The sequence below is a fragment of the Lissotriton vulgaris genome, chromosome 5, assembly GCF_964263255.1.
Source record: "Lissotriton vulgaris chromosome 5, aLisVul1.2, whole genome shotgun sequence".
NCBI lineage: Eukaryota > Metazoa > Chordata > Amphibia > Caudata > Salamandridae > Lissotriton > Lissotriton vulgaris.
In genome coordinates, this window is record NC_141693.1 from 619725702 (window position 1) to 619741682 (window position 15981).

General features: G+C 40.9%; 1 protein-coding gene across 3 annotated transcripts in view; it reads left to right on the forward strand.

Moving 5' to 3' along the window:
- OGDHL (oxoglutarate dehydrogenase L) overlaps positions 1 to 15378 on the forward strand; it is a 707295-nt gene extending 691917 nt beyond the window's left edge. For all 3 annotated transcript variants that reach the window (XM_086922073.1, XM_086922074.1, XM_086922075.1), the window contains 2 exons: positions 4032 to 4186; positions 7065 to 15378. In XM_086922073.1, the coding sequence (XP_086778199.1) occupies positions 4032 to 4186; positions 7065 to 7188 (279 nt within the window). In that variant the 3' untranslated portion in view covers positions 7189 to 15378. The remainder of the gene's footprint in view (positions 1 to 4031; positions 4187 to 7064) is intronic.
- Positions 15379 to 15981: the final 603 nt, after the last annotated feature.

Consider the following 15981-nt stretch of genomic DNA (forward strand, 5'->3'; position numbering starts at 1 on the left):
TGAACTGGGACAAGACGGAGGTCCTCATCTTCGAATCCCCCCTTTCGGCCTGGGACGACTCCTGGTGGCCGACCGCACTGGGAACCGCTCCAACACGCACCGACCACGCACGCAACCTAGGGGTCATCCTCGACTCCACCCTCTCCATGACTAGACAGGTCAGCGCCGTCTCCTCCTCCTGCTTCAACACCCTCCGCGTGCTCCGCAGGATCTACAAGTGGATCCCCACTGAAACGAGAAGAACAGTCACCCAGGCCCTCGTCAGCAGCAGGTTGGACTACGGAAACGCCCTCTACGCAGGAGCCTCGGCCAAACTCCTGAGAGGGCTCCAACGCATCCAGAACGCCTCTGCACGCCTGCTCCTCGACATCCCTCGCCGCAGCCACATCACACCCCACCTGAGAGACCTGCACTGGCTCCTGGTCAACAAGAGGATAACCTTCAAGCTCCTCACCAATGCACACAAGGCACTCCACAACACCAGACCAACATACCTCAACAGACGACTCAGCTTCTACACCCCCACCCGCCAGCTCCGCTCTGCCGACCTCGCCCTCGCCACAGTCCCTCGCTTCCGAAGAGCGACCTCCGGCGACAGATTGTTCTCCCACCTCGCCGCCAAGACCTGGAACACCCTCCCCATCCACCTATGGCAGACCCAAGACCTGCTGACCTTCAGAAAACTCCTCAAGACCTGGCTTTTCGAGCAGTATCAGCATTCCCCACCCCAGTGCCTTGAGACCCTCACGGGTGAGTAGTGCGCTTTACAAATGATATGATTGATTGATTGATTGCCACCCTATTCACTGCTTTCACCAGACTTGACCACCACCAACCTGCTTTCACTCTCTGTTTCATATTTGTCATACCCTTATTGCCTTCCTGTTCCAACGCTATCAGCCCCCTTCTTACTATTCCTGGAGATACCAATACATTCCAGTGCACAGCAAGCTACCTTTCATTATTAAGTCCCATTTTGCTTTTTAATGCAGCATAGCTGTCAAACTCACCAAGTGTTTCCAAAATGGGTTCCTTTCAGTAAATCTCAATACTTTGTTTATATTAATGGCTTCTTCTTTTGTTAACGCTTTCATCCTCCTCCAAGTATCACCCACTCTGCGGTATAGAACTCCTCTTTCCAATTCTTCTCAAGCCTTGCCTGCTCTCTTTATCACCATATCCTGAACAAGGAGTGAAGTGTAGCATTTCAAGTACGTTATTTGCTCACCCTCCAGTAAATGCCCTTTCAATTGTGCTACCCATCTATTATCCCTATACTGACTGATGGTCCTTGGCATTTGAGGCTGTGCCTGGGAAGCTGAGACCTGAGCTTTTATTTCTGTGGTTTTGAGTTTTTGAGTTTGAGCTTTGGCTGAACGTTTTAACCGACGTCGGGGCATATGATCAATTTTTCTGGGCATGACGGTTATAGCTTGAAATGCCAGACTGTCATTTGAGAGTGAATCTCTACATGTGATGACTGTGCGTTGATATATGATGGCTGTATCCCTGGCAAACATTATTCTTGCACCCCTGCAAAAGATGGCATCAGAGATTTAATATAAGTGCAGAATGGTCACTCCATAGAAAACCCTAGCTCTGGCAGTTTCTACTGCATAGAAAGCACATGGGAGGAACTCCAGACTGAACGACCTTACAGAATAAGTGTTTTGTTTTTTTAGGGCTTTGCAGGAGGAGAGAAGGTGTTAATATGGCGCAGGCCAGGGGTTTGTGAGTTCCAGAGGTTTGGCCATAGATACTTCGAAGACCTCCCACACACAGAGAATGAACAAGTATTGGCAGCCAGGGGACCCGTTTGCTGCACTATCAAATGTGTTATTTCTTATGATTTTGAACAATCGTCATGTTCTTTTGTAATGTTGCCTCTCAATTGCGTGTGAACTCTCACACAAACAAACTAGTTTAATGCAGGGATTTTGCATAAATTTGGAGGACCATGACCACAGAGATCTGCCTGCCTGTACTTTAAATTCACTTCTACCTGCTTTTTTGACCCTTTCTATTTGTTTTATTAGGGTTGACCTAGTATTTTTGTGAATGAATTAATGTCACTTTCTTTTGATGTCATCTGACTAAAAGGTCATGTGACTCAACACTTTCTGTGATTTCATTGTGGTTAAAGGTCAATGATGCCTCTTCCTGTGGTATCAGTGGACATCAAAGAGTAGAGTCTCCTTGCAAGAATGTTTATTTCTTCCAAAGTGTGTTCGTTTCTCTTTGTTGCCAAAACAACTTCTTCACGAACTGATCCCTTTAAGCCAGACCTCTTCCCATTGAACAACTAATCAGAAATTGATCCTTAATTGCTTAATTGATTGCCACCCTAGCGCTGTTATCAGTTATGATATCAAACAGTGCAGAGTCTCCATATCACACCTCTCAAACACATTTAATTAATTGCATTGATCAACATTGAACATGTTGGTAATTGCTGACATTGCATGCAACCCACGTACTGATGACCTTCACCTTATTTCAGAACATTTTAAAACTTTGTGCACAAGCAACATATCCACGTTTCTACCAGCAACTCCTTCTGTATCAAAATTGTGCTGAGCATGACTAATATGGCTTACGGTAACGGCATGAAAGATATTATAGGTTACAACATTTGAAGATGTTATTGATAACTTTGAAGCTCAAGCCATTATAGCTGGAAGGCAAGTCCAGTTTAGGTGAGCCTGGTGTTCTTAAGTCTCTAGTTGCCCAGCACAAATTTGAGTGGATTACAAGATGTCTGTACCAACTTGGTCTTGGGCCCACGACGCCTGCTCAGTGGGTCTCTTAGTGCTTAAAAACTAAAATAATTTAACATATTAATAAGTGTATATAAATAAGTAAGCAAAATGTAAAATAGAACATTTTAAAACGTTCTGTAAATGAGGAGGAATTTGAAATTGGAGACTTAACATTCAGTTGGTGTCCTCAGGTTGATTCGTGGGAGCAGTGCAAGTGAATCAAACAGAATGGGGCATATTACCAAGCAATAGCGATAATTATCGCTATTGCTTGGTTAGAGACAAAAATTTACCGCTGAGCTGCAGCGATTTTAATCGCAGATGAACCTTGGTATTACCAAGGTTTATCGCAAACGTGATAAAAATCGGCCGCAATGCATGAATATCGCTGAAAAGTCAGCGATATTCATGCATTACCGAGCTAATGCTCTTAGCCATGTTATCCACCTTCCATTGGATAACATGGCTAAGAACTGCTCAGGGCAGGTGTTAGATTTTGGAGATATTCGCGCTTAGCGCGAATATCTCCAAAAGTTGGTAATAGGAGATAGCGATGTTAGCGACTGTTTCCAGTCGCTAACATCTTGGCACGCCCACTTTGCATGTCATTAGTGATAAATATCACTGACATGCAAAGTGGGGCCCAAGATGGTCGCTATCTCCTACTAGCTGTCGCTAACTGGTGTTAGCGACAGCTAGGTAATAGGGAGATAATTTTATCTCCGCCTTCTTGGCTTTTAAAGCCAGAAAAGCGGAGGTAAACCCCCTTGATAATATGCCCCAATATAGTATGGAGAATGAGTGGCTTCAATTGAATTTGGAAAACCTCAAACCTTCCCATTAAAAAAAAATAAGATGTTTTAATATTTGTTTGTAAATTAAATACATTATTTCGTTATTTGGGATGAATGCTTATTTCCATATTTCTTTGTATTGTTTTGCTGTTCAAATCAGCGAAATTGCTGAGGCCTGGCTCCCTAGAATTCAATAGCGACTTCGGGTGGTCCCCAGATTCCAAGAATGATTCAGTGGCCCCCCCCCCCCCCCCCCCGATTCCTATAAAGATTAAGTGAGGGTTCACAGAAGTCATAAGGTTAAGAACCACTGCAGGAAAGCAAGCATTGCTTTTATAGTTACAGGGAGCATGGAACTCCAAAACCATTAGTTTAGAAAGAGGTGTCTTATTGTACTAAACAGCTGCTTCCTGCTAATCTAAGACTATATTCTAGTTCAGTTAGAAGTGGATGCAATAAATGTTGTCTCTCTTTTCAGATCTCCCCTTTCCCCTATGATCTGGTAAAGAAGGAGGTAGAGAAATACCCTGCAGCAGATCTGGTGTGGTGCCAGGAAGAACACAAGAACATGGGATACTATGACTACATCAAGCCTCGCTTCCTCGCCCTTGTCAACCACACTCGCCCCATATGGTATGACACCTTCGAGCCATTGGTATTTGGGGAGGGCGGTAACAGAATATTAATGTAAAAAAAAAAGTGATGTGCCACTTCTGTAACATAGGGGGAATGAGTCTTTGCACATGTGAGGTTTGTGTACCTAGGTTTCATAGACTTCTCCTGAGTATTCACTGGCAGTTCAACAGTATCCTGAATCACACACAATGACACTGAACAATAAAAACTCTTTTTTGGGACCACTGAAAGACAGGGTTTTTATTTTTGGGTTGTGTGCATGGAAATATAATTTGAGACAAAAAGGTTAAGAATGAGCCATAGAAAAAAAACATTGGCAAGTGTATTTTGCTAAACGACTTCTTCTTTCTTTTGCATGTTGTCTATCTAAACCTTGGCATGCCTAATAATATACATGGCCACAGTTTATCGTCAATATTAAGTCAATTGGTTGTTTACATGTAATATTAGACTTCTGAAAAAGACTGAGTATACATTTTGAGAATGGCTGTGTCTGATAGCTTCCTTATCTATTTCCTTTTCGACTTTGCTTTCTCCCTCACCTGCTAGGTTCGCCAAAAATACAGCATTTTATTTCTTGTGGTGTATTCTTTTTATAGGTTAAATGTGTGTTTCGGTTACATCATATAGGTCGGTCTGATGATGCACATTTTGTGTTGCAATTGGAGAAAACATTAAAGCTACTGAATGTTGCAGAGACGTACAATGGCTTCAAACACAAGCCTCCAGAAAGACATTAGAATATTCCAAAGATAATAAACAAAAGTATTGACAATTTTATGATGTTCATAGCCACAAAGAGGAGACGATATTTAATAGAGATCGCATCTAGAAGTTAGAAGTGCTAAGGATGTATAAAACCCCTGATGCTGGAATGACTATAATGTGTAGAAGACATTGTTTTATTTTTAGTTGCTGATATTACTTTATTTTGCCCCACTATGGATTTGTATTTATTGCGTTGTAAAAAAAGGACTAGATTTTTTTCACAAGTTCTATTTGTTGTTACAGAGTGAGGAGAGTGTTCTTTTGGTATCGTGAGGTTGCTAATTTTCTGAAGCTTTTTTAGGTCTCCACTACAGACATTAGACCATAAGATGTATTAGAAACATATTTAGATATTGGAAACAATAGATCTGTTGGTAGACCCATTGTTTCCTCTACATAATATTCTTAAAGAGGGTTTTTAATCAACCCCTTACACATGAGTAGACGGCTTTGTTGTCTCTCCCAGGTTTTTGCTTGCAATCACACAGTGTTCCTCCCTAATCTTGTTTGTCCCCCTAGTTCATCTCTATCTCACAGTGTTCAGATTGGATAACCCAATGGGATTCTTTAAAAAAAAAAAAACATTTCGCACTTAGCCCTGCATAGGAGTGCCTTGTGCTTCCTTGCTCTCTCCCCTGCTTGGTTTTGTGCCACCCACCTTTCTTACCCACAAACCGTTTTACTCCTCGCCCCTGCTCCTCGATCCTCCCCTATCCCACTTTGCATCCTGCTTCCAGGTTTCAATATTTTTTTCTTTTTTATGAGGGTGTTTATGAGCTGCAAATTGCCACCGGGTCACTCTCTTCCTTCTGTTGTGCTTGCATGCACTTTGCTTTCGCTTTTTTTCTGCTTTTAATTTACTGTTCCCATATGGGTGTCCCTCGTTTTACATCCGTAAATTAAATAGATCTGCCATGCATCGTGATGTATGTGTGCTACACATCACAACATGTGCATGAGCCATGCCGTTTGCCCACGTAACTGTAACTGTCTTGGAATGGGGTTCTTTGATAGAAAACCTATTACAAATTTGCCAGACATGCGTTCCCATGCATATGCATGTGTCATGCCCCATTAGTTTGCATGCAGCTAATAGAAACACACTGGTAAAGCAATGTCTCTGACTTTTGGAGCCAAGACATAATGCCTTTGCCTTTGTTTGTTTCAATTGTGGCTAGTAGTATGAATGAGAATGTAAGGGTAGACTTTAGACATTAACTCATTAATTGGATTGTCATTAGACTAGAGCAATAATGCGTCTTTCTGACCATGTGAACATCAAGAGGTTTTTTTATTGCTGCTGTCAGCTTGCTTACTGGGTTATGTGCAGCTTTTGTCATATGGGAGTTGTTCCTCCTGCATTCCAGCTGACAAATTAACATGGACTTGTACTGATTTTGCAAGTCAAAATCCATGTCACTTGGAAAGGACAGCGATTCGACGTGTGTGCTCATTTTAGTGAGCCGATGCTGAATTGATCCTATTTAGATATCCAGCTGTTCATTCAGCTCTTTCACCTGCCACAGTTTTTAAAATATTGGGCTGGTATTGTAAATTGAAATGCATTACTAATATGTGTATCAATGGAACAGCTTAGTTGTTGTACACAGTTTTAAGGATAACAACTATTGAAGTTTCTAGGTTATCAAACAGCTTCTTATGTGACAACAAGGTGTTAAATGGGATCTCAGTTACAGATGAGACATTTATTGTTCTCTTCGCTAAGGACAGAATAGTGAATGGATAGACATTATATGACAGGATTTCAAACCTGTTATTGCCACATTGCCCACTTCTAACTGGTGAATCTTAATAAACTGCAGGTTGTGATTGCAATTTATTAAAATTATGGGTAGTTCATATTTAAATAATAGAATGTTTAGTTGTTTTTAATTCGGTGACTGTGTATCCAATGGATACTCATTTTAAGTAATGTTTATTTGCGGAAAAATATCTAATAGGCAAGTTATTATGGACTGTTGTACACAAGTATACTGATTTTGGACCCATGTCCCATCTTTAAAACTCTCTGAATGGAGATGCTACTGCTTTGCATGTTGGATTTAATAATGTTCCATTCCTACTCACTTTTCCTTGTGTCGTTCAGGTATGTTGGTCGTGACCCAGCCGCTGCTCCGGCCACCGGCAACAAGAATACTCACAACCTAGAGCTGAAGAGACTACTCACCACATCCTTCAACCTTGCGTCATTCCATGGAAAGAAATTTTAACATCCAGACCAAAGCACAACTTCAAGGCACATTATTTTCCCTTGTGAAATACATCTTAAAACGAGGCAACATTATAGTAGGGGCTATCAGGTGACAGGGCCGTTGGAGGAAATTGTTTTTGAATTATTATATGAAAGAAATGTTGACTTTTGTAGCGCACACTTTCTGTTATTTGTGTGTTGTACAGAATTTGGCCAAGAATCCTTAGTTCCATTACAAAAATCTACACCTGGGGGGGGGGGGGGATTTCATAAAATTGGTTATTGAATCGGATTTAAATTGCAGTTTAGAAGTGTGCACCATGGAACTTCATATAATTAAATATATTATAGTAGCAGTGTAGACTCGTTCAACAATTTACAACAAGTTTATTATGGATTTTTCTTCATTACTGTAGAACCAGAGTGTAACATTTCAATTTAATCAAATTCAAAAAGTTCCTTAAATTTTAAGCCTGAGTCACCAAAACGTCAAGGTCAGGATAAGCATTCCATCTACATTCAGGGGTTCTTGTGGGACCTAACATTTGTTGGTGCCTTGGTCCAATTATTTTTCAAGACCTAGGTAATCGAGTTTAGAATCTGCATTCCTACTACACTGATTTAACCAACTACACGGTTGACCAGAGTCTGGTCATTAGTTCACCAACTCTAGAACGGCTGTTCCTCTATTTTCCATATTCCTTAAAACTGGTGAAACGTGATTGAAAGTTGCAATCGATATGTCTCCTCAGTCTGTCATATTGATGCTTTCCTTGCCAGTTTTTTGCTTTACAACTGTCATTTACTCTTTCGTTGTCGTAACTTGTTCATGAAAGAGCCGCAGAGACTAACTTTTGCTTTAATGACGCAAGTATTGCTTAATATTTGCAGAAGTAGGGATGTGACATTTTGAGTGTGACACCTGTATACAGTAGTATTTTTATTTTTATTCTTTATTAGAGTTTTGAGTTGAAGCCATTTATATATTTTGTCCAGTTCGAAACTTTTCAATGTATGCTAAAACTATGCAAACAGAAAACAGTGTATTAATATTAAGGTCAGACTTCTTCATAGATATTATGAGAATGCAGCATTTATTCTTTGAGTCTTTCAAGTTTGTTGAGGCAGTTAGACAAGAAGTGGTGAAGGAAGCAGGGGAGAGGTTAGCTTATGTGGTGCAATATTGTACCGTGAGACAATTTGTTAAAATTGGCAACTAAATGGCTCGCCTTAATGGAAGAAATCCAGTCTAGCTTTATCCTGTAGTCAGACCTCTTCTCTCTGACTGTTGATGCATGTAAACCTTTGTCTAAATAGAGAAAAGTATGTATTTTTGTCGTAAGACCTGACTCTGATCTGAGTTCTCTTTTAGGCCTGGCTGTACGCTTCGAAATGGTAACAGAAACTAGGGCTATTGTGCTTGGTCAGTTTGTTCCATTGTGCATTAGAATGCTTGCAGCAATCAGACAGCTGGCGAAAAATGTTTACCTATTTTATTCAGCCTGTTTTCTCTAGACTATTGGAACATCTCTGTACCGAACAAGGGTACTAGGGAATTTTCTGCGTACGTCAATAAAAAAAGAACACTTTGGCGGTCTTGAATGTTCTAGTCCGCCATCATCTTGCCACCCTTTACTCCTACGTGACATCTCACGCTCATTTTCTTTTCTCTGCTTGTGGAGAATAGATTTTCCTGCAGGGTACTCACCAGTTTCCAGTCACATAGCGCTGTTTTGTTTTTAACTCAATATTCTGTGGCCGGCATGTTTTTCTTAATTCCACTGATTTCCTCAAGCAGTTGTTGTGGACGCAAAGGGTACCATTTTGAAGAATGCTAGTTCTGCCAGTTGCATTATTGAAAGCCTGCTCTTCATATGTTGCGCTGACATGATCTGGGTTTGAACCGCCCCATTTGCACTCGCTGTATATTTAATTGACTTTCAACTCGAACATCAAAGATTTAGTTTCCAAGCTGCTTCATAGCTGGCTCATCCATATCAGGGAAGAGCATTCGCAGTTAGAGAGTGTTTTACACAAGAGATCACTCCATTGAATGAATAGCACAGATGTTGGAGGCAGCCTAATACCAAGGACCTTGGTGTGAGTGTCTCCTGCCGCAGGTGTGCCCCCAACGTGTTAAAACAGCTTAACGCTAGCCATTGGCTTAAGGTTCTTTCTCACTCTCTTTCTGCCGTCTGTCCCTTTACCAATCACTGCATGAGCACGTAGTTGGATAATACTGAGAGGACTTGCTCCACACATACGTAGACACACTGCACCAGATAACGAGGTCCCATGGTGCACAGCCATCAGCATCTTGTAGCCTACCAGCTCAAATAGTAGAAAGCAATAGAGATCAGTTCCCACAAAAGTACCTACATTTTGAACCCAACAAAGGACAGCAGCAGTAAAGCAGCCCCCAATGTTTGGTAGTGGGGACACACAAGCCTTGCTAGATCGTATAAATGTTTGGGGGGCTCTAACCCATTACACACTGAACTGAGTTTTGAGCCCAGTGTTCCTGGCCTTTACTTATTCACACGAGGATTGGCCAACCAGTCCTGAGAAAGGGAAAAGTGCATGGTCACCTCAAGACTGTGTGTGGAGAGCCAGCGGTTGACATGATGGCATGCTGCCCATCTGCGACTTCCTCTACACTTGTTACACCTTTCCGTCCTGGATTGAAGTCATTTTTAGGCACTCAGAGGCGCCTCACATGAAATACTTCACAAATCGTGACTCCGAGATTTTAAAGGATGCAGGCTCCTAGACTCCTCGCTGTGTAATCACTTGCTTCTTCAATGACTATATCCTACCAATACAAACAGTTATACATCCCTTTGGACATAAAGCCCAACACGCCGGTGTATCTCACCTTCCATGGTGTGAGCCTTCGCATGGAGCTAGATTGATGCATGATCTGGAATTCTTTGTGCCCGTGGCCCCAGGATCAAGTCCTCCAAGACTTTCTGTGGCATTCACAGTGCTTATGAAGCTCCCCTTAAAGATATTTATTTTATGAGTTGATTTACAAAAATGTCTCCCCAATTCACCATCGTCAGACACCGATGCCATCTGAGTAGCTGACTCATCAGCATCAACTTCCTTAAAAATCCCTTCTGCCATGAAGTGTATGCACCGCTGGTACACAATGTACAGTCTTCTTCTGGCAACTCTGGACCCAGGACAGTGGCACAGATTCTGATGAGGCAGTTGAGGAAGATTACGCAGCAAGATTCAGCTCTTTCATGCACTAATAGAAAATGTGATTATTTGCCAAGACCAGAAAGAACTAAACAATTTTTTTTTAAAACAGTGTCTGTTTCTTCAAAGATATGTGTTCTGGCCGCGAATATGCCCAACAAGGCATAATACATGTAGCATATCACATTAATAGGGACCGTTTTAGATGTAACTGCAAAGGTATGATGGGAACCTGGCTCACACATGATTCTTTCAAGTAAATATAATGCCATGCTCAAAGCCTCCTCCAGTCAGTAAAATACATTACTTGTCATAATCCGCGACAGTCCTCACTTTGAGAAATTACCTAAATATGGCATCATCTTTCATTCAAAAAAGCACATACAATTTTCTCAGTTGCTACAGTCTGGTGAGGAGCAATAGTCATTTTTAGTTAAAGACATCACCCCTGTTTTATTGAGTGAGTTAGTGGGAAGACTGGGCGATGCTCTGTAATTGGCATTGTATTGTTTAGTTCGACCTAGGAGTAACTATACATGGCATCCAGAGGCTTATACTGCGAATTACAGTAAACATACAGGCCACACTGAGATGCCCTCCCTGGTCATCAAGGTTTTAACACAATGCAAGATTAGGTCAATGGCGGTCAAATCTTTCTGTGTGTTCCACTTTGTGCTTAGGTGAGGACCCGTACTGCTTGAGGAATGCATTTTATCCCTCTTTAAAAGATATTTCAGAAAATCAAAGTGCACACCCTGGATGAAGGGTCTCAGTTCAATATATGATTTGAACTTGTATCACCCTATGCCAGAGAACACTTTTTTTTACAGAAATTTGTTAGCAAGTCAGGTTATCATTGCTTTCTGCAAACTAGATAGTTAGATTCACTTTGATCAGAAGAGAATTCTAAAGAACAGATGCCAGCAATTTAAAAAGAAAATTCCACCCTTATGACTTACTTTTTGCAAGCAGATATTTTGAGGCGGTTTGAGCATGCTATCGAGGGTGATATAGCACAAAATATTTACCAAGGACAGTAGGTCCAAAGAGTAGAAAATGTGGTGTAACAGGCAAAGAGCCTTGAAATTGAATCTTTTCTTCCCTAATAAAAAGGGAAAATGACAGATCCGAACTGAAACAAAATCAGATGTTTTTAGGCTAATAACCATGCAGCAGTGTTCTAAATGTGTTGTAACCAATGTAGAGATTAATTAGGAAGCTCAGGATAAACTGAGCTGCATATATCAACTGCAAGTGTATGAACTCACAGTGTATCGTAATCTTATGACTACAATATCAAAATGGAGAATCCCGTGAAGGGAATGTAGATAGTAAAAACAGGTTTTGGACACTGCAGATCTGATTCTAAGCAATGTGGACACCATTTGCTGGAGGGGGGGTGAAGTTTAAAGCAGCTGTTGATCATTTCATGGATAAAGGTAATTTCCATTTATAGCAGTTCAGCTTGAGTCAATTTAGGTCTATTTGCCAGGAGATGCTGTCTGATACTCGTGGGAAGCATTCACAAGGCAAGATTTTTCCCTTGTTCGTGCAGTACTGGTTATCATCTGCGTACATGAACGAAAAACACAATCTGTGTTTGCTGATGAGCAAGAAGAGACAGATAGGAACTGCACATCAAAAGGAGAGACTTGAATCCTGAGAGGGTCTCCCAACACCCCATAGAAGAGGTGTGGGGTCCACTTTGTTGGGCGACTAAGGCTGTCAGTAGATCTATTACGATCAGTATCCTGCCACCGCTAGTGTCCATTATCATACACAGCTCTTTCTGAAAGGTAATCACTTCCCATTGTGTCTTTAGCCCTGGCCGAAACACAGCCAGGTAAGAATACAAGAGGAAATGTGATTCTACAACACCCTGGAGTTATTTCCCTGCTTGCTATTCACATAGTTTAGAGCCATATGGTCATAGGGAAATGCAACACAAGTTTGCATTATTAATACAGTTGGAGATAAAATTCCTGCGAGGTTTCCATCCATTTCTTATTGTTTTGAAATTGGTACCCAAGGCAAAGAGAAACTAAGGCTGCCAGTGATAGTTCAACAGGGTTTGGTTCTCAAATCTCTCGGAGCTTCAAGCGGGACCTCTATTATTTTCCTCCTATATGCTTAGTTCACGGAAAACTAACAGCATTTGAGTTGGTGCATTATAACACAGAAGTATTAATGTGCAACAGAAGAACCAATACATTAGTGAATGGCGTATGTCAAGCTACTCAAACATTAGGAAATATGAGCCAATGCCATTGTGCAGTTGGCTATCTCTTGATTTTTCATTTCTATTCTAGTTTTATCCGACATCCAGGTTGAATAGTGCCGTTCCAGAACTATTTGGCATGTGTAGTACACTTTTCCCTGCAGTAGGATGCTGTGGAAATACATTATGATTAGATACTCATACTAACCCCCTCCCCTCTACACACCTCTGGTTTCGGTGACCCAATATATTTGGGATTTAAATGTTATAACAGGTTTGGATCCTAAGTGTTGGAAGCACATGGCTGTCAATTTTTTGTAAAGCTAGTGAAGTGGAAGAGTGTTACTTATAGTTAGATTGGTAAACTCCGTTAAGAAACGTTCTCAAAGAATTTGATAAGAATTATAAAAAAATCCTTCTTAAATTCATTTTTTTAAACCCTTCTTTGTGTTTAGAGATGATACTCTTGACATCCAGAGGACTCTCAAGTTCTATTAAGGTGGCACAAACCCTTCCAGATCATTAAACAAAACGTTTGTCCCTAATGGCAGCTCTACCTTTGGAAAAGAGATTCCCAAAGATTTGTTTGTGTATTGGAATCTCTTCTGGCAGTGCTACAAAATATCAGTGGTAGAATGATTTAAATATTGACACATTATCCATGCTCGAATAGCTAATACCAAATCATCATGAATGTCTATTAGGCATCAGTTTTGTCTAGAGTCGACAGCCACTTGAGCTACTCCTTCTTTTTGTAAACACTTTGGGGGTCATTTAACATTTGGTGGAAGGCCATCCCTCTAGCTGTCCAGCCAGCCACCTGGTCAATAGTGTCCTTGCCTCTGTCTTTCCCCTGCATAAGACATACGTTGAGATCCCTGCCTCCGTGGCGGGGACCTCTGTAACAAAAGCGTATCTGCTCATGCGGCTAATACACTTTGACACAGCTTACAAGGATACCAGCCCACTTTAATTTCATCTTAGCTTTTCAAAAAGAAACCTCCTAAGTTTGGGTTTATTTCTGAAAGCAAAAAGGACAATGGCTCAACACAAGGGGGTTTTCTCTGTGATTTAGGGCCATTGGTTTTTTGTTCCTTGTATGGTGGGCTCAGTCCGTGAAATACTGTATCTGTATTGCCCCATCAAGATTTGCTAGAGATCCTATTGCATGAAAGGCGGCAACCTTGTAGCGAACTGGTTGCCCCCTTTGAGTGACTACTGGCCGGCCTTTTGATGGTTCTACATGAGCCCAATCGGTGATTCCGACTCTGTAAAGGAGTCAGGGGCTGCCACAAATTTGACAGAGGAATCCCTATTACCAGTTGTCCGGTCCACCCTCTAAAAGACCCTTTATGTCATAGTCATTGGGTCGAGAGTTGATATACAGTTTGACAAAGTTATACTGAATTCATCAATTATATGTGGCTGATACTTGTATGGGGTTTTCACTTCACTGCCTTCCCTCGTAGGTTTCTGTTCACTTGTTAACCTTACAATAAGTTTAGAGTAAGAGTGGCTGTGACGTAGGATAAGAACAACTTATTGACCTTGAGCGAGCCTTGTTCTCAATCCTTTCCCATCGCGCCGTACGACTCCTCCAAGCTCTAGAAGTCCTTAGATATGTTTATTCGCATGAAGAGCAGGTAATATTTCCCAAGATTATCTTGCAATGTGAATAGTTTGCAAATGTAACACAGGGTTGAAGGCTGCATTTCAACTACCATTGTTCCTGTTAAATAGTCTGGTGATTGGTCATATTCTGTTTTGGTCACCTTCAATAGTGTTGATCATTTGACCTCTTCCCCCACCTGAGCTGTAAGTAATTCAAATGGGGGCCCTCTCTGACGGACAGTTTCGGTCAGAGATAAAGTGTTACCACTTCTTTAAGAGCAAAAGTAATTGGAAATTCTACTTTTCACTCCAGCTTGTATTTAACGGTTTTACTTTTGAGGTAATGTTACGGGTTATTACCAATTTTAGAATTCACTTATGTTTTTTTCTGTACCATGGTAGAAAAGTTAGAAAAACAAAATGTGTCTATCCGAGTATTAAGAAGTGATATGAAATATTACTAAAATGTGAACCTCGAGGAAAGTGTGTTATCTAAGTTTAATAAAAGCACAATGTACTTCATTCAAGCTTGATATGGTTTCATACTGTTAATTTTATTCATATACTCAAATAAAAAAGCTTTTGTTGGTGTGAGTAACAATTTCGATGTATAACGTTTTCTGGTTCTGCTTTAGTGAATGTGAAGACATTTAGTGAGAGGAAATTGTTTATTGGTTTACCACTAATTCAGTGATGCTTTGTGCACGCACAGTACTGGCATATACCATACATAACTGTTTTGCTACTATTTTGACACAAAATTTAGACACTTTTTTTAATTTTCGCTCCAGACATATGTTTTTCTTCGTATACTGAGATAATATCAGATTACCTTTTTTAGGTTTACCTGCAGGCGTGCCAAGTGATGGGTTGTTAAACATGTTTTGATGCTGTATCTGTACCAACTTCAATAAAATTCAAGGAAAAGTGTTTTGGTGTGGTGATGAAGCCAAAATGCCGAACATATGTCCCTCTGCTCCAAGGTCTGTTATTTATCTGTGAAATTGTATGTGTAAGAACTATTGTTTTGTTTAAAGCGTAGCAGGTTCTGAGTTCCCAGGAGTGCCCACACTGTGCCACCAGTATTTGTTCAAAAGCAGTAACAAAAGTTTGTTCTGATCCTGTTTTCTAAAGGCTAATCACACTCTCAGGGCATTCTGTCAGAATGTTGTGGTACCCAAGAGCATAAAACAATAAAGCTGAGAATGTTTTTTGATTTCTTTATGAGCGCATTTTTGACAGTTGCTCCTTTGAGGATGTGCATTAGCATCATATCCACAGTGAAAATTGACATTTCTCTTGTTTCTGATTCAACTGTCAGACCAGCATTCCAGGGGGGTGATTAAATGGGGAAATTCTGTATTATTAATTCATTTAACGTCATCCAGGAAAAATAAAATAAAGTGCAACGGCGAGGTCATTCGAAGATGTTTCGCTGATGACTGTGGACCAAAGAAGAGCTGGGAGATCATGTTAGAACACTGTGGGAAACGAGAAGGGTTAGCATCATGTGCACACTTCCGGTGCATGGTTCAGGTTATAGGTCGTTTGCTTCCTTGCTAAAATACCATTCTATTTCACCATTTTTACCACGAGCACACGGGGGACTTGAGTGAATGGCATTTAAATGGGCACGAGGTGGCATGCTGTGGGAAAACCACTTCCTCAAGGAAGAAGTCCCAACACTACAGCATCCACAGGGATCTTTACTTTCTCTGTTTGGCGTGGTAAAAGTCTGCTAAATCAGGCATACATTCTGGTATGCAGCGTTTAGAACGC